Here is a 16,142-nt window from a genome sequence, read left to right as displayed (position 1 = left end):
CCGCCGCAGCCCCCAGCCCCTTACCGGCAGCTTGGGGCTGACCTCCCCTTTGCAGCTGTGGCAGAAGAAGCGGTGCTGGGACACGGCGGCCGCCGCCGCCGCCGAGGCCTCCGCCATCTTCTCTCTCCCCCGCCTCCGCCGGCTCCCTGCCGTCAGTCCTCCGCCGGGCCAGCGAGGCGGCGGTTGGCGGGATAGAGCGTCCGGCGGAAAGCTTCCCTCTAGTCTCCAACTTCCGGTCTTCTCGTCTGCTCCCAACCCGACCAGCGAGTGGGGTGGGCAGAGCGCCACCTCGGCCCGACGAGACGGAGAGGGCAGAGCGTCGCCCGCCCCCCCCCCCGGTCCTCCAGGCGCGGCGACCGGAAGTAGCGGGGAGGAGAAGCGGAAGTGCCGGTTGCCATGGTGGCCGCATGGGCCTAAGTTGGGCCTGGGTGAGTGAGAGCCTGGCGGGACCCCTCTGACTGCCCCCCCCGGGAGGGGATACAGCGACTCCGACCCCTCTGAAACCATCCCAGCCCTCGTGGGAGTGGGGTGGGGGGAGCGTCGCGCGTGGGAGGGGACGCAGGGACCGCGACCCCCCCCTGTGACAGGGCCGTCATCCCCCTCTGGGAGGGGACAGGTACACTCTGAGGGGCCGCCACCCCCTGGGAGGGGACACAGGGACCCCCACCCCTCTGACACCGCTGCCCGTTGGGTGGGGGGACACAGGGGACCCCCTGTGTCAAGGCTGCCATCCCCCGGGAGGGCCCAGCTGTGTGCCACAGCATCCATCCCCCCCCACTCACCCCCACTGCAGCCCCAGGGGGGGTTTCACTCGGGACTGGGTCTCCCACCAGACCCCCCTTTTTGGAGGGAGCACAAATGGGGTCCCCCGGGTGGCCTCCCCCCCCAAAAACAGCCAAAATAACCCCAACGCTTCTTCCCCCAGCACCACCGGGTGGTTGGATCTGCCCTCGAGATGACTCAGGCGGAAATAAAGCTGTGTTCCCTCCTGCTGCAAGAACATTTTGGGGAGATCGTGGAGAAGATCGGGACTTACCTGATCAGGATGGGTCCCCAGCCCCTGCGGATGATCGTCAACGAGACGGGGCTGGTGCTGGATCAGGTACGACTCAAACCCACCCCCGGGGAGATGACACAGCCTGGACCTCTCCGGTATCAGCCCCAGCCAGGACATCTAGCTGCACATTTTGGGCCGGCCACGAAGGAAATCGGGCTTTTTTGCCCTTTCTGGTGGTCGATGGCACAGCAGGATGAGGGGGTGAGATGGAAATATCCCCCCCTGGTCTCCCAAACCCACCCCTGTTCTGGGTGAGGGGACTCGTGGTGGGACTGAAGTCAGGGCTGAGTTTTGGTGGGACTCAAAATAGTCCTAGTTTGGTTTATTTTGTTCATACGCAGGGAAGGGGGGAATTTTTTTGGGACCTGGGTGCTGAACACCCCTGCCCAGCCCCCGGTGGGTTGTAGACAGAATCACAGAATGATTTGGGGTGGGAAGGGACCTCTGGAGATCATCTCCTCCCACCCCCTGCCAGAGCAGGGTCACCCAGAGCAGGTCCCACAGGATCAAATCCAGGTGGGGTTGGGATGTCTCCAGAGAAGGAGACCCCACCACCTCCCTGGGCAGCCTCTGCCAGGGTTCTGCCACCCTCATAGCAAAGAAGTTCCTCCTCATGTTGAGATGGAACTTCTTATATTCAATTTTGTGCCCGTTCCCTCTTGTCCTGTCCCTGGGCACCACTGGAAAAAGCCTGGCCCCATCCTCCTGACCCCCACCCTGGAAGGATTTCCAGGCCTTGATCAGATCCCCCCTCAGCCTTCTCTTCTCCAGACTCCAAAGCCCCAAGTCCCTCAGCCTTTCCTCCCCAGAGAGATGCTCCAGGCCCCTCAGCATCCTCTTTGTAGCCCTTTGCTGGACCCTCTCCAGCACTTCCCTGTCCTTCTGGAACTGGGGAGCCCAGGACTGGTCCCAGTGCTCCAGCTGGGGCCTCCCCAGGGCAGAGCAGAGGGGCAGGATGACCTCCCTTGAGGTTCTCCACGCTCTTCTTGATGCCCCCCAGGATGCCATTGGCCTCCTTGGCCACCAGGGCCCATTGCTGGCTCCTGGGCATCCTTGTTGTCCCCCAGGACTCCAAGATCACCCCCAACCTGTCCTGGTTTTGGGGGGTTCTTCCTCCTGAGGGGCAGCACCTGACACTTGTCCTGGTTGAACTTCATCTGGTTCCTCTCCTCCCAACTCTCCCAGTGCTCCAGCTGGGGCCTCCCCAGGGCAGAGCAGAGGGGCAGGATGATCTCCCTGGTTGGAGAGATGGTTGAGAAGTAGTTTGGGAAGGATTAAAAGAACTCCAACTTCTTCGTAGGGAGCAAATAGAGTCCAGAGGGGTGGAGGTGACGCGTGGGGGACAAGATGGTGCCAGAAACCAGCACTGGGGAGGGTCACAGCAGGGAAAAACGGTGGCTGCTTGGGGAGGAAGACCTCCATGGCTGCTGTGAGGTTCTCCATGGCGTAACCAAGCCCTGCTCTGCCCCGGACAGGTTAAAAAAGCCCTTTGTGTCCTCATCCAACACAACCTGGTGACGTACCAGCTGCAGAAACGGGGTTTCGTGGAGTACGAGGCCCAGTGCAAGCGGGTCCTGAGGATCCTGCGCTACCCCCGGTACATCTACACCGCCAAGACCCTCTACGGCGACACGGGCGAGCTCGTCGTGGAGGAGCTGCTCCTCAACGGCAAGATGACCATGAGCGCCGTGGTGAAGAAGGTGGCCGACAGGTTGACCGAGACCATGGAAGGTGGGAATCTCCTCTCCCCTTAAAAAAAAAAAACCCAACAAAACTTAAATCTCCTTAACTTAATCTCCTCTCCCCTTAAAAAAAAAAAACCAACAACCCGGCTTCAAGCTCCAACATTTGAACATTAGGAAGGAATTTTTCACCCAAAGAGTGGTCGGGCGTTGGAACAGGCTGCCCAGGGAGGGGGTGGAGTCCCCATCCCTGGCTGTGTTTAAGGGCCGTTTAGATGCAGTGCTGAGGGACATGGTGTAGGGGAGGACTTTGGAGAGTAGGGGAGATGGTTGGACTCGATGATCCCAAGGGTCTCTTCCAACCTCAATGATTCTATGATTCTATGATTTCTATGAAAAACCAGGGATTTGGGAGCGGGAGGAGGAGCAGCGTTTGCCAGAGGAGGAGGAGCGGCGTTTGCCAGAGGCCAGTTTTCACTGAATTTCACTGAATTTCACTGAATTTTTTAGAGTTGGAAGGGACCATAGAGATCATCTAGTCCAACTCCCATTTTTGCGTGGTGAATGTTGTACTGGGGGCAATTTGGGCCACGCTACTGGCCATGAACTTGGAGAAGGAGCCACCCAAGTGGCTTCACTGCCAAAGGGGTGATAAATGCTGCCCCCCCGACCCCCAAAACAGCCCCCCAGCAGCTTGTTGGATGGGTCCCGTGGTGTCACCTCATCTCCTGGAGCCACAGAGCTTGACGCCGCCGTCCTTCTCCTCTTCCTCCAGATGGGAAGACCATGGATTACGCCGATGTCTCCACCACCTTCGTGCGCCTGGCGGACACCCACTTCGTGCAGAGGTGCCCCATGGTCCCCGAAACCCCCCAGAGCCCTGATGCGCCCCCTCCCCCTGCCCCCACCTTGGTCATCAACGAGAAGGACATGTACGTGGTGCCCAGGCTGAACCTCGTCGGTGAGAAGCCCCTCAGGGTCACGTTGGGATGGTTGGGGGGGTCTTTGGGGAGGGCTTGACCACATGCTCTTCACCCAAGACTGTGACAATGCCATCATCTTGGCTTGGCAGGGAAAGGGAAGCGGAGACGATCGTGCGACGAGGAAGAGGAGGGTGAACCCAAGGCTAAAAAGCAGAAGCAGGAGGGAGAAAGCTCGGAGGTACTGAAGGAACGTCGCCTGTGGCTCCGTGGGTGCCCGTGTGCCCCATGGAGCTTTGCTGGGGACGCGCCTCTGTGCCCTCAGCCAAGGGCTGAGCTCTTTCTTCCTCCTCTTCCTCCTCCTCTGAGCTCATGGGCTCGAGGGATCCAGCATTTTCCCAGTCACCTCCTCCTGGGGAAACCAAACAAGTAGTTTTGGGGCTCCTTTTTCCTTGGTTTTGGGGCTCCCTCAGTTTTGGGGCTCCTTTTCCATCACTTTTGTGGCTCCTTTTCCCTCCCTTTTGGGGCTCCTTTTCCATGTTTAGGGTTAGGGTTTTGGGGATCCTTTTCCATCCGTTTTGGGGCTCCTTTTCCCTCAGTTTTTGGTTCCTTTTCCACCTGTTTCAGGGCTTCCTCAGTTTTGGGGTTCCCTCAATTTTGGGGCTCCTTTTCCCTCAGTTTTTGGGCTCCTTTTCCATGTTTTGGGGCTCCTTTTCCATGTTTTGTGGCTCCTTTTCCACCAGTTTTTTCCTTGGTTTTGGGGCTCCCTCAGTTTTGGGGCTCCTTTTCCATCACTTTTGTGGCTCCTTTTCCCTCCCTTTTGGGGCTCCTTTTCCATGTTTAGGGTTAGGGTTTTGGGGATCCTTTTCCATCCGTTTTGGGGCTCCTTTTCCCTCAGTTTTTGGTTCCTTTTCCACCTGTTTCAGGGCTTTCATGGGCTCAAGGGATCCAGCGTCTTCCCAGTCACCTCCTCCTGGGGAAACCAAACAAGTAGTTTTGGGGCACCTTTTTCCTCAGTTTTGGGGCTCCCTCAGTTTTAGGGATCCTTTTCCATCACTTTTGGGGCTTCTTTTTCCTCCCTTTTGGGGCTCCTTTTCCATGTTTTGGGGCTCCTTTTCCCTCAAGTTTTGGGGCTCTTTTTCCATGTTTTGTGGCTCCTTTTCCATCTGTTTCAAGACTCCCTCCGTTTTGGAGTTTCGTCTCCGTCACTTTTGGGGCTCCTTTCCCTCCCTTTTGGGGCTCCTTTTCCCTCAAGTTTTTGGGCTCCTTTTCCGTGTTTTGGGGCTCCTTTTCCATCCGTTTTGGGGCTCCCTCAGTTTTGAGTCTCCTTTTCCATCAGTTTTGGGGCTCCTTTTCCCTCCCTTTTGGGGCTCCTTTTCCATGTTTTGGGGCTCCTTTTCCACCTGTTTCGCAGCTCCCTCAGTTTTGGGGTTCCCTCAATTTTGGGGCTCCTTTTCCATCACTTTTGGGGCTCCTTTTCCATCACTTTTGGGGCTCCGTTTCCCTCGGTTTTTAGGCTCCTTTTCCCTCAGTTTTTGGGCTCCCTTTCCATCAGTTTTGGGGCTCCTTTTCCATGTTTGGTGGCTCCTTTTCCATCTGTTTCAAGACTCCCTCACTTTTGGGGCTCCTTTCCCTCACTTTTGGGGCTCCTTTTCCATGTTTTGTGGCTCCTTTTCCACCAGTTTTGGGCTCCTTTTCCCTCAGTTTTTGGGCTCCTTTTCCATGTTTTGTGGCTCCTTTACCACCAGTTTTGGGGCTTCTTTTTCCTCCCTTTTGGGGCTCCTTTTCCATGTTTTGGGGCTCCTTTTCCCTCAAGTTTTGGGGCTCTTTTTCCATGTTTTGTGGCTCCTTTTCCATCTGTTTCAAGACTCCCTCCGTTTTGGAGTTTCGTCTCCGTCACTTTTGGGGCTCCTTTCCCTCCCTTTTGGGGCTCCTTTTCCCTCCCTTTTGGGGCTCCTTTTCCCTCAAGTTTTTGGGCTCCTTTTCCGTGTTTTGGGGCTCCTTTTCCATCCGTTTTGGGGCTCCCTCAGTTTTGAGTCTCCTTTTCCATCAGTTTTGGGGCTCCTTTTCCCTCCCTTTTGGGGCTCCTTTTCCATGTTTTGGGGCTCCTTTTCCACCTGTTTCGCAGCTCCCTCAGTTTTGGGGTTCCCTCAATTTTGGGGCTCCTTTTCCATCACTTTTGGGGCTCCTTTTCCATCACTTTTGGGGCTCCGTTTCCCTCGGTTTTTAGGCTCCTTTTCCCTCAGTTTTTGGGCTCCCTTTCCATCAGTTTTGGGGCTCCTTTTCCATGTTTGGTGGCTCCTTTTCCATCTGTTTCAAGACTCCCTCACTTTTGGGGCTCCTTTCCCTCACTTTTGGGGCTCCTTTTCCATGTTTTGTGGCTCCTTTTCCACCAGTTTTGGGCTCCTTTTCCCTCAGTTTTTGGGCTCCTTTTCCATGTTTTGTGGCTCCTTTACCACCAGTTTTGGGGCTTCTTTTTCCTCCCTTTTGGGGCTCCTTTTCCATGTTTTGGGGCTCCTTTTCCCTCAAGTTTTGGGGCTCTTTTTCCATGTTTTGTGGCTCCTTTTCCATCTGTTTCAAGACTCCCTCCGTTTTGGAGTTTCGTCTCCGTCAGTTTTGGGGCTCCTTTTCCCTCACTTTTGGGGCTCCTTTTCCCTCACTTTTGGGGCCCTTTTCCCCTCCGTTCTGCGACTCCCTGACTTTTGGGGCTCCCCTCTCTCTCTCTGTGTCCCCCCCCTTTTGTAGCCCCCCCCCGACGATGGCATTTACTGGCAAGTCAACATCGACCGCTTCCACCAGCATTTCCGGGACCAGGGCATCGTCAGCGCCGTCGCCAACCGCATGGACCAGGTGGGTGCCACCTCAGAACCTTCCACCTCGGGGCAGGAGTTGTCATCACGGTTTGGGGGGGGGTCTATCCCTGCCCCCCTTGGAGGTTTTCCCACCTCAAAGGCCGTTTTCTTCCCAATCCCCCAAAAAAAACAGACCAGCAGTGAAATAGTGCGGACGATGCTGCGCATGAGCGAAGTCACCACGTCCTCCGGCGCGTCCTACACCCAACCCCTCTCCTCCAACGAGGTGGGTTCCTGCCCCCGAGACCTTTCTCCACGCAACAAACCCCCAAAAAACCCTGTACATTTAAAAAAAGCCCTACTTATTCCATTTTACTCCCCTTTTCTTGGTTTTTTTTGTTCCTCCTGTAGATCTTCAGGTCTCTCCCGGCCGGATACAACATCGTGAAGCAGGTTCTGGACCAGTATCTCACCCTCTTGGCAGATGACCCGGTGAGAAACACCTCGTGGTCCTTCCTACCCTAAAACTCCGTTGCCCGAAGTCGTTAAACGCCGCTCGTTGGCGGCTCCTCCCCGGGGAGAGCTGGGATTGAGGGGAAAAACCCACTTTTCTACCAATATTTAAAAGCGTTAAAAGATACGCGCGATGCTTTTAAGCTGTGAAGATGGGAGATGGGGGGTTTTTTGGGTCAAATTTATGTATTACTTGTTAAAACGGAGATTTTGGGGTGATTTTGGGATGTGTTGAGCTTTGTGTTCCTCCCGGCAGCTGGAGTTTGTGGGGAAATCCGGGGACAGCGGCGGGGGCATGTACACAGTCAGTATCCTTTGTGTTGAACCACCCTCCCCAGTGCTTGAAACTGTCCCCAAATGTCACTGTCACCCCTTGACCCTCATCTCCAGATCTTCACAAAGCCCTGGCGTCGTTGGCCACGGCCACCCTGGAGTCCATCGTGGAGGAGAGGTTAGAAAAGATGGCCATTTGAAAGATTTCCAGAGTTTTTTCTCACTTCCACCCACCCTGGTGAGTCCTTTCCCTTTTTTCTCCTCTCTCCCTCTCAGGTTCGGCTCCCGCTGCGCCAGGATCTTCCGCCTCCTCCTGAGGAAGAAGCACCTGGAGCAGAAGCAGGTGGAGGATTTTGCCATGATCCCGGCCAAGGAAGCCAAGGAGATGCTCTACAAAATGCTGTCGGAGAATTTCGTCTCCCTCCAGGTGACGGGGGGGTTTCCCAGTGGGACACTGGGGACACCGGGTGGGACACGGGCTCTGTCCCCCCCCAACGTGGGGCCGTGCTGCCCGGTGAAGTCCTTCTCCTCCTCTCACCCACCTGTAGGAGATCCCCAAGACTCCTGACCACGCGCCGTCCCGCACCTTCTACCTCTACACGGTGAACGTCGCGGCCTCGGCGCGGATGCTGCTGCACAGGTGCTACAAGGTACGGCCCCACCACCACCACGGACGCTCCCCGATACCCACCAGGGGCTCTTCTCCCTCCTCCTGTCCCCAAATGCCACCAGGACCAGCCTCATCCCTGCTGGGTCCCCATCTGGCCTCCATCCACACCAGATGGAGGAAGCCTGGCCCCCCCAAGTGTGCTCCTGCTCCAGGCAGTGGAGCCCAGTGGCTCTCCATCACCACCATCATCACCATCATCACCACGTGTGGTTCTCCTCCTCCACCATGCCACCACGATGCATGGTTGTCCTCCTCCACCACCACCACACATGGTTCTTCTTCTCCTCCTCCACCACCATGCGTGGTTCTCCTCCTCCTTGTCCTCCTCCTTTACCACCACCACACGTGGTTCTCCTCCAGCATCACCACCTCCATCATGCATGGTTCTCCTCCTCCTCCACCACCACACATGGATTTTCTGCTGCTCCACCACCATCACACGTGGTCCTTCTCCTCCTCTTCCTCTTCCTCCACCAGCACCACGCATGGTTCTCCTCCTCCTCCTCCTTTTACCACATGTGGTTCTCCTCCAGCATCACCACCACCATCATGCATGGTTCTTCTCCTTCTCCTCCTCCTCCTCCACCACCATGTATGGTTCTCCTTCTCCTCCTCCTCCACCACCACACATGGTTTTTCTGCTCCTCCACCACCATGACACGTGGTCCTTCTCCTTCTTCTTTTCCTCCTCCACCACCACCACACGTGGTTCTTCACCACAACCACCACCACCATGACACGTGGTCCTTCTTCTCCTCTACCACCACCATACGTGGTTCTCCTTCTCTTCCTCCACCACCACACCTGGTTCTTCACCACAACCACCACCACCATGCATGGTTCTCCTCCACCACCCATGAGCGAAGGCGGCCGTTGGGCCACCCCAACGTGTCCCCTCACATCCCCCAGCCCCGGGGGCAACATGGCTTGGTGTAACACCACCTCCTCCACCCTGGATGGTGCCACCTGGGGGTGACAGCACCGAAGTCCCCATTTCTCCACCCATTTTGGGGTTTGCTGGTCGTTCCCCCCACCCCATTTCTCTTTCTCCCCCCCCTGCAGAGCGTGGCCAACCTGATGGAGCGGCGCCAGTACGAGACCAAGGAGAACAAGTGAGTGTGGGGGGGCCCAGGCGTCGTGAGGACGGGGAGGGGGTGGGTTTGGGGGGAGCTGAGGACACACAACGAAGCCACCGTGTCCCTGTCCCCCGTCCCCCTCCTCACAGGAGGCTGCTGGAGAAGTCGCAGCGGGTGGAAGCCATCCTGGCGTCCATGCAGGCCACCGGCGCCGAGGAAGCCCAACTGCAGGAGATCGAGGAGATGATCACGGCCCCCGAGCGCCAGCAGCTGGAGAACCTCAAACGCAACGTCAACAAGTGAGTCCCGACGGGATGGGAGGGGGGGACACGGGGATGGGAGGAGGAGAACCATACGTGGTGGTGGTGGTGGTTGTGGTGAAGAACCACGTGTGGTGGTGGTGGAGGAGGAGAAAAAGGACCAAGTATAGTGGTGGTGGAGGAGGAGGAGAAGGACCACACAGAGTGGTGGTGGAGAAGGAGAACTATGTGTGGTGGTGGTGGAGGAGGAGGAGGAGAAGGACCATGCATAGTGGTGGTGGAGGAGAAGGAGAAGGAGGAGAAGGACCACGTGTGGTGGTGGTGGGGGGACATGGGGACGGGAGGAGGAGAACCATGGGTGGTGGAGGAGAACCATGGGTGGTGGTGGTGGTTGTGGTGAAGAACCACGTGTGGTGGTGGTGGTGGAGGAGGAGAAAAAGACCAAGTTTAGTGGTGGTGGAGGAGGAGAACCATGTAGTCAGTATCCTTTGTGTTGAACCACCCTCCCCAGTGCTTGAAACTGTCCCCAAATGTCACTGTCACCCCTTGACCCTCATCTCCAGATCTTCACAAAGCCCTGGCGTCGTTGGCCACGGCCACCCTGGAGTCCATCGTGGAGGAGAGGTTAGAAAAGATGGCGATTTGAAAGAATTTTGGAGTTTTTCTTGCTTCCACCCACCCCGGTGAGTTCTTTCCCTTTTTTTCTAGGCTCCTTTTCCCTCAGTTTTTGGGCTCCCTTTCCATCAGTTTTGGGGCTCCTTTTCCATGTTTGGTGGCTCCTTTTCCATCTGTTTCAAGACTCCCTCACTTTTGGGGCTCCTTTCCCTCACTTTTGGGGCTCCTTTTCCATGTTTTGTGGCTCCTTTTCCACCAGTTTTGGGCTCCTTTTCCCTCAGTTTTTGGGCTCCTTTTCCATGTTTTGTGGCTCCTTTACCACCAGTTTTGGGGCTTCTTTTTCCTCCCTTTTGGGGCTCCTTTTCCATGTTTTGGGGCTCCTTTTCCCTCAAGTTTTGGGGCTCTTTTTCCATGTTTTGTGGCTCCTTTTCCATCTGTTTCAAGACTCCCTCCGTTTTGGAGTTTCGTCTCCGTCAGTTTTGGGGCTCTTTTCCCTCACTTTTGGGGCTCCTTTTCCCTCACTTTTGGGGCCCTTTTCCCCTCCGTTCTGCGACTCCCTGACTTTTGGGGCTCCCCTCTCTCTCTCTGTGTCCCCCCCCTTTTGTAGCCCCCCCCCGACGATGGCATTTACTGGCAAGTCAACATCGACCGCTTCCACCAGCATTTCCGGGACCAGGGCATCGTCAGCGCCGTCGCCAACCGCATGGACCAGGTGGGTGCCACCTCAGAACCTTCCACCTCGGGGCAGGAGTTGTCATCACGGTTTGGGGGGGGGTCTATCCCTGCCCCCCTTGGAGGTTTTCCCACCTCAAAGGCCGTTTTCTTCCCAATCCCCCAAAAAAAACAGACCAGCAGTGAAATAGTGCGGACGATGCTGCGCATGAGCGAAGTCACCACGTCCTCCGGCGCGTCCTACACCCAACCCCTCTCCTCCAACGAGGTGGGTTCCTGTCCCCGAGACCTTTCTCCACGCAAAAACCCCCCAAAAAACCCTGTACATTTAAAAAAAGCCCTACTTATTCCATTTTACTCCCCTTTTCTTGGTTTTTTTTGTTCCTCCTGTAGATCTTCAGGTCTCTCCCGGCCGGATACAACATCGTGAAGCAGGTTCTGGACCAATATCTCACCCTCTTGGCAGACGACCCGGTGAGAAACACCTCGTGGTCCTTCCTACCCTAAAACTCCGTTGCCCGAAGTCGTTAAACGCCGCTCGTTGGCGGCTCCTCCCCGGGGAGAGCTGGGATTGAGGGGAAAAACCCACTTTTCTACCAATATTTAAAAGCGTTAAAAGATACGCGCGATGCTTTTAAGCTGTGAAGATGGGAGATGGGGGGTTTTTTGGGTCAAATTTATGTATTACTTGTTAAAACGGAGATTTTGGGGTGATTTTGGGATGTGTTGAGCTTTGTGTTCCTCCCGGCAGCTGGAGTTTGTGGGGAAATCCGGGGACAGCGGCGGGGGCATGTACACAGTCAGTATCCTTTGTGTGGGACCACCCTCCCCAGCGCTTGAAACTGTCCCCAAATGTCACTGTCACCCCTTGACCCTCATCTCCAGATCTTCACAAAGCCCTGGCCTCGTTGGCCACGGCCACCCTGGAGTCCATCGTGGAGGAGAGGTTAGAAAAGATGGCCATTTGAAAGATTTCCAGAGTTTTTTCTCACTTCCACCCACCCTGGTGAGTCCTTTCCCTTTTTTCTCCTCTCTCCCTCTCAGGTTCGGCTCCCGCTGCGCCAGGATCTTCCGCCTCCTCCTGAGGAAGAAGCACCTGGAGCAGAAGCAGGTGGAGGATTTTGCCATGATCCCGGCCAAGGAAGCCAAGGAGATGCTCTACAAAATGCTGTCGGAGAATTTCGTCTCCCTCCAGGTGACGGGGGGGTTTCCCAGTGGGACACTGGGGACACCGGGTGGGACACGGGCTCTGTCCCCCCCCAACGTGGGGCCGTGCTGCCCGGTGAAGTCCTTCTCCTCCTCTCACCCACCTGTAGGAGATCCCCAAGACTCCTGACCACGCGCCGTCCCGCACCTTCTACCTCTACACGGTGAACGTCACGGCCTCGGCGCGGATGCTGCTGCACAGGTGCTACAAGGTACGGCCCCACCACCACCACGGACGCTCCCCGATACCCACCAGGGGCTCTTCTCCCTCCTCCTGTCCCCAAATGCCACCAGGACCAGCCTCATCCCTGCTGGGTCCCCATCTGGCCTCCATCCACACCAGATGGAGGAAGCCTGGCCCCCCCAAGTGTGCTCCTGCTCCAGGCAGTGGAGCCCAGTGGCTCTCCATCACCACCATCATCACCATCATCACCACGTGTGGTTCTCCTCCTCCACCATGCCACCACGATGCATGGTTGTCCTCCTCCACCACCACCACACATGGTTCTTCTTCTCCTCCTCCACCACCATGCGTGGTTCTCCTCCTCCTTGTCCTCCTCCTTTACCACCACCACACGTGGTTCTCCTCCAGCATCACCACCTCCATCATGCATGGTTCTCCTCCTCCTCCACCACCACACATGGATTTTCTGCTGCTCCACCACCATCACACGTGGTCCTTCTCCTCCTCTTCCTCTTCCTCCACCAGCACCACGCATGGTTCTCCTCCTCCTCCTCCTTTTACCACATGTGGTTCTCCTCCAGCATCACCACCACCATCATGCATGGTTCTTCTCCTTCTCCTCCTCCTCCTCCACCACCATGTATGGTTCTCCTTCTCCTCCTCCTCCACCACCACACATGGTTTTTCTGCTCCTCCACCACCATGACACGTGGTCCTTCTCCTTCTTCTTTTCCTCCTCCACCACCACCACACGTGGTTCTTCACCACAACCACCACCACCATGACACGTGGTCCTTCTTCTCCTCTACCACCACCATACGTGGTTCTCCTTCTCTTCCTCCACCACCACACCTGGTTCTTCACCACAACCACCACCACCATGCATGGTTCTCCTCCACCACCCATGAGCGAAGGCGGCCGTTGGGCCACCCCAACGTGTCCCCTCACATCCCCCAGCCCCGGGGGCAACATGGCTTGGTGTAACACCACCTCCTCCACCCTGGATGGTGCCACCTGGGGGTGACAGCACCGAAGTCCCCATTTCTCCACCCATTTTGGGGTTTGCTGGTCGTTCCCCCCACCCCATTTCTCTTTCTCCCCCCCCTGCAGAGCGTGGCCAACCTGATGGAGCGGCGCCAGTACGAGACCAAGGAGAACAAGTGAGTGTGGGGGGGCCCAGGCGTCGTGAGGACGGGGAGGGGGTGGGTTTGGGGGGAGCTGAGGACACACAACGAAGCCACCGTGTCCCTGTCCCCCGTCCCCCTCCTCACAGGAGGCTGCTGGAGAAGTCGCAGCGGGTGGAAGCCATCCTGGCGTCCATGCAGGCCACCGGCGCCGAGGAAGCCCAACTGCAGGAGATCGAGGAGATGATCACGGCCCCCGAGCGCCAGCAGCTGGAGAACCTCAAACGCAACGTCAACAAGTGAGTCCCGACGGGATGGGAGGGGGGGACACGGGGATGGGAGGAGGAGAACCATACGTGGTGGTGGTGGTGGTTGTGGTGAAGAACCACGTGTGGTGGTGGTGGTGGAGGAGAAAAAGGACCAAGTATAGTGGTGGTGGAGGAGGAGAACCATGTGTGGTGGTGGAGGAGGAGGAGAAGGACCACACAGAGTGGTGGTGGAGAAGGAGAACTATGTGTGGTGGTGGTGGAGGAGGAGGAGGAGAAGGACCATGCATAGTGGTGGTGGAGGAGAAGGAGAAGGAGGAGAAGGACCACGTGTGGTGGTGGTGGGGGGACATGGGGACGGGAGGAGGAGAACCATGGGTTTTGGGATGTGTTGAGCTTTGTGTTCCTCCCGGCAGCTGGAGTTTGTGGGGAAATCCGGGGACAGCGGCGGGGGCATGTACACAGTCAGTATCCTTTGTGTTGAACCACCCTCCCCAGTGCTTGAAACTGTCCCCAAATGTCACTGTCACCCCTTGACCCTCATCTCCAGATCTTCACAAAGCCCTGGCCTCGTTGGCCACGGCCACCCTGGAGTCCATCGTGGAGGAGAGGTTAGAAAAGATGGCCATTTGAAAGATTTCCAGAGTTTTTTCTCACTTCCACCCACCCTGGTGAGTCCTTTCCCTTTTTTCTCCTCTCTCCCTCTCAGGTTCGGCTCCCGCTGCGCCAGGATCTTCCGCCTCCTCCTGAGGAAGAAGCACCTGGAGCAGAAGCAGGTGGAGGATTTTGCCATGATCCCGGCCAAGGAAGCCAAGGAGATGCTCTACAAAATGCTGTCGGAGAATTTCGTCTCCCTCCAGGTGACGGGGGGGTTTCCCAGTGGGACACTGGGGACACCGGGTGGGACACGGGCTCTGTCCCCCCCCAACGTGGGGCCGTGCTGCCCGGTGAAGTCCTTCTCCTCCTCTCACCCACCTGTAGGAGATCCCCAAGACTCCTGACCACGCGCCGTCCCGCACCTTCTACCTCTACACGGTGAACGTCACGGCCTCGGCGCGGATGCTGCTGCACAGGTGCTACAAGGTACGGCCCCACCACCACCACGGACGCTCCCCGAGACCCACCAGGGGGGCTCTTCTCCCTCCTCCTGTCCCCAAATGCCACCAGGACCAGCCTCATCCCTGCTGGGTCCCCATCTGGCCTCCATCCACACCAGATGGAGGAAGCCTGGCCCCCCCAAGTGTGCTCCTGCTCCAGGCAGTGGAGCCCAGTGGCTCTCCATCACCACCATCATCACCATCATCACCACGTGTGGTTCTCCTCCTCCACCATGCCACCACGATGCATGGTTGTCCTCCTCCACCACCACCACACATGGTTCTTCTTCTCCTCCTCCACCACCATGCGTGGTTCTCCTCCTCCTTGTCCTCCTCCTTTACCACCACCACACGTGGTTCTCCTCCAGCATCACCACCTCCATCATGCATGGTTCTCCTCCTCCTCCACCACCACACATGGATTTTCTGCTGCTCCACCACCATCACACGTGGTCCTTCTCCTCCTCTTCCTCTTCCTCCACCAGCACCACGCATGGTTCTCCTCCTCCTCCTCCTTTTACCACATGTGGTTCTCCTCCAGCATCACCACCTCCATCATGCATGGTTCTCCTCCTCCTCCACCACCACACATGGTTTTTCTGCTCCTCCACCACCATGACACGTGGTCCTTCTCCTTCTTCTTTTCCTCCTCCACCACCACCACACGTGGTTCTTCACCACAACCACCACCACCATGACACGTGGTCCTTCTTCTCCTCTACCACCACCATACGTGGTTCTCCTTCTCTTCCTCCACCACCACACCTGGTTCTTCACCACAACCACCACCACCATGCATGGTTCTCCTCCACCACCCATGAGCGAAGGCGGCCGTTGGGCCACCCCAACGTGTCCCCTCACATCCCCCAGCCCCGGGGGCAACATGGCTTGGTGTAACACCACCTCCTCCACCCTGGATGGTGCCACCTGGGGGTGACAGCACCGAAGTCCCCATTTCTCCACCCATTTTGGGGTTTGCTGGTCGTTCCCCCCACCCCATTTCTCTTTCTCCCCCCCCTGCAGAGCGTGGCCAACCTGATGGAGCGGCGTCAGTACGAGACCAAGGAGAACAAGTGAGTGTGGGGGGGCCCAGGCGTCGTGAGGACGGGGAGGGGGTGGGTTTGGGGGGAGCTGAGGACACACAACGAAGCCACCGTGTCCCTGTCCCCCGTCCCCCTCCTCACAGGAGGCTGCTGGAGAAGTCGCAGCGGGTGGAAGCCATCCTGGCGTCCATGCAGGCCACCGGCGCCGAGGAAGCCCAACTGCAGGAGATCGAGGAGATGATCACGGCCCCCGAGCGCCAGCAGCTGGAGAACCTCAAACGCAACGTCAACAAGTGAGTCCCGACGGGATGGGAGGGGGGGACACGGGGATGGGAGGAGGAGAACCATACGTGGTGGTGGTGGTGGTTGTGGTGAAGAACCACGTGTGGTGGTGGTGGAGGAGGAGAAAAAGGACCAAGTATAGTGGTGGTGGAGGAGGAGAACCATGTGTGGTGGTGGAGGAGGAGGAGAAGGACCACACAGAGTGGTGGTGGAGAAGGAGAACTATGTGTGGTGGTGGTGGAGGAGGAGGAGGAGAAGGACCATGCATAGTGATGGTAGAGGAGAAGGAGAAGGAGGAGAAGGACCACGTGTGGTGGTGGTGGGGGGACATGGGGACGGGAGGAGGAGAACCATGGGTGGTGGAGGAGAACCATGGGGGGTGGCGGTGGTTGTGGTGAAGAACCACGTGG

The 16,142-nt window shown here is 57.3% G+C and overlaps 4 protein-coding genes and 1 long non-coding RNA gene across 5 annotated transcripts in view; 4 read left to right on the top strand and 1 right to left on the bottom strand.

The window, feature by feature from the left end:
- The window catches only part of RNF115 (ring finger protein 115), a gene marked incomplete at its 3' end in the record, with an annotated part of 36,813 nt that extends 36,630 nt beyond the window's left edge, over positions 1-183 (bottom strand). The window contains exon 1 of the mRNA XM_014959590.1: positions 25-183. Coding sequence (XP_014815076.1) covers positions 25-117 — 93 coding nt within the window. The remainder of the gene's footprint in view (positions 1-24) is intronic.
- Positions 184-305: 122 nt separating this feature from the next.
- Positions 306-9,286, top strand: POLR3C (polymerase (RNA) III (DNA directed) polypeptide C (62kD)). The gene is made up of 14 exons (XM_014959589.1): positions 306-428; positions 926-1,102; positions 2,533-2,788; positions 3,515-3,700; positions 3,812-3,900; positions 6,405-6,509; positions 6,645-6,737; positions 6,863-6,943; positions 7,221-7,272; positions 7,355-7,415; positions 7,514-7,664; positions 7,786-7,887; positions 8,970-9,019; positions 9,133-9,286. Exons 1-14 carry the CDS (start codon positions 408-410, stop codon positions 9,284-9,286), a joined length of 1,578 nt encoding a protein of 525 aa, XP_014815075.1. The 5' UTR covers positions 306-407.
- A 311-nt stretch (positions 9,287-9,597) lies between these two features.
- Positions 9,598-13,347, top strand: LOC106898367 (DNA-directed RNA polymerase III subunit RPC3-like). The gene is made up of 10 exons (XM_014959587.1): positions 9,598-9,720; positions 10,466-10,570; positions 10,706-10,798; positions 10,924-11,004; positions 11,282-11,333; positions 11,416-11,476; positions 11,575-11,725; positions 11,847-11,948; positions 13,031-13,080; positions 13,194-13,347. The coding sequence occupies exons 1-10, from the start codon at positions 9,598-9,600 to the stop codon at positions 13,345-13,347; spliced, it is 972 nt and encodes a 323-aa protein (XP_014815073.1).
- Positions 13,348-13,715: 368 nt separating this feature from the next.
- Positions 13,716-15,304, top strand: LOC106898366 (DNA-directed RNA polymerase III subunit RPC3-like). The gene is made up of 5 exons (XM_014959586.1): positions 13,716-13,778; positions 13,861-13,921; positions 14,020-14,170; positions 14,292-14,393; positions 15,230-15,304. Exons 1-5 carry the CDS (start codon positions 13,766-13,768, stop codon positions 15,302-15,304), a joined length of 402 nt encoding a protein of 133 aa, XP_014815072.1. The 5' UTR covers positions 13,716-13,765.
- A 153-nt stretch (positions 15,305-15,457) lies between these two features.
- Positions 15,458-16,142, top strand: part of LOC106898382 — a 1,572-nt gene continuing 887 nt past the window's right edge. Inside the window, exons 1-2 of the long non-coding RNA XR_001413917.1 lie at positions 15,458-15,480; positions 15,594-15,743. This is a non-coding gene — a long non-coding RNA (uncharacterized LOC106898382). The remainder of the gene's footprint in view (positions 15,481-15,593; positions 15,744-16,142) is intronic.

Source organism: Calidris pugnax, unplaced genomic scaffold (genome assembly GCF_001431845.1).
Source record: "Calidris pugnax isolate Ruff unplaced genomic scaffold, ASM143184v1 scaffold460, whole genome shotgun sequence".
NCBI lineage: Eukaryota > Metazoa > Chordata > Aves > Charadriiformes > Scolopacidae > Calidris > Calidris pugnax.
This window is presented reverse-complemented; position numbering and strand designations above follow the sequence as displayed.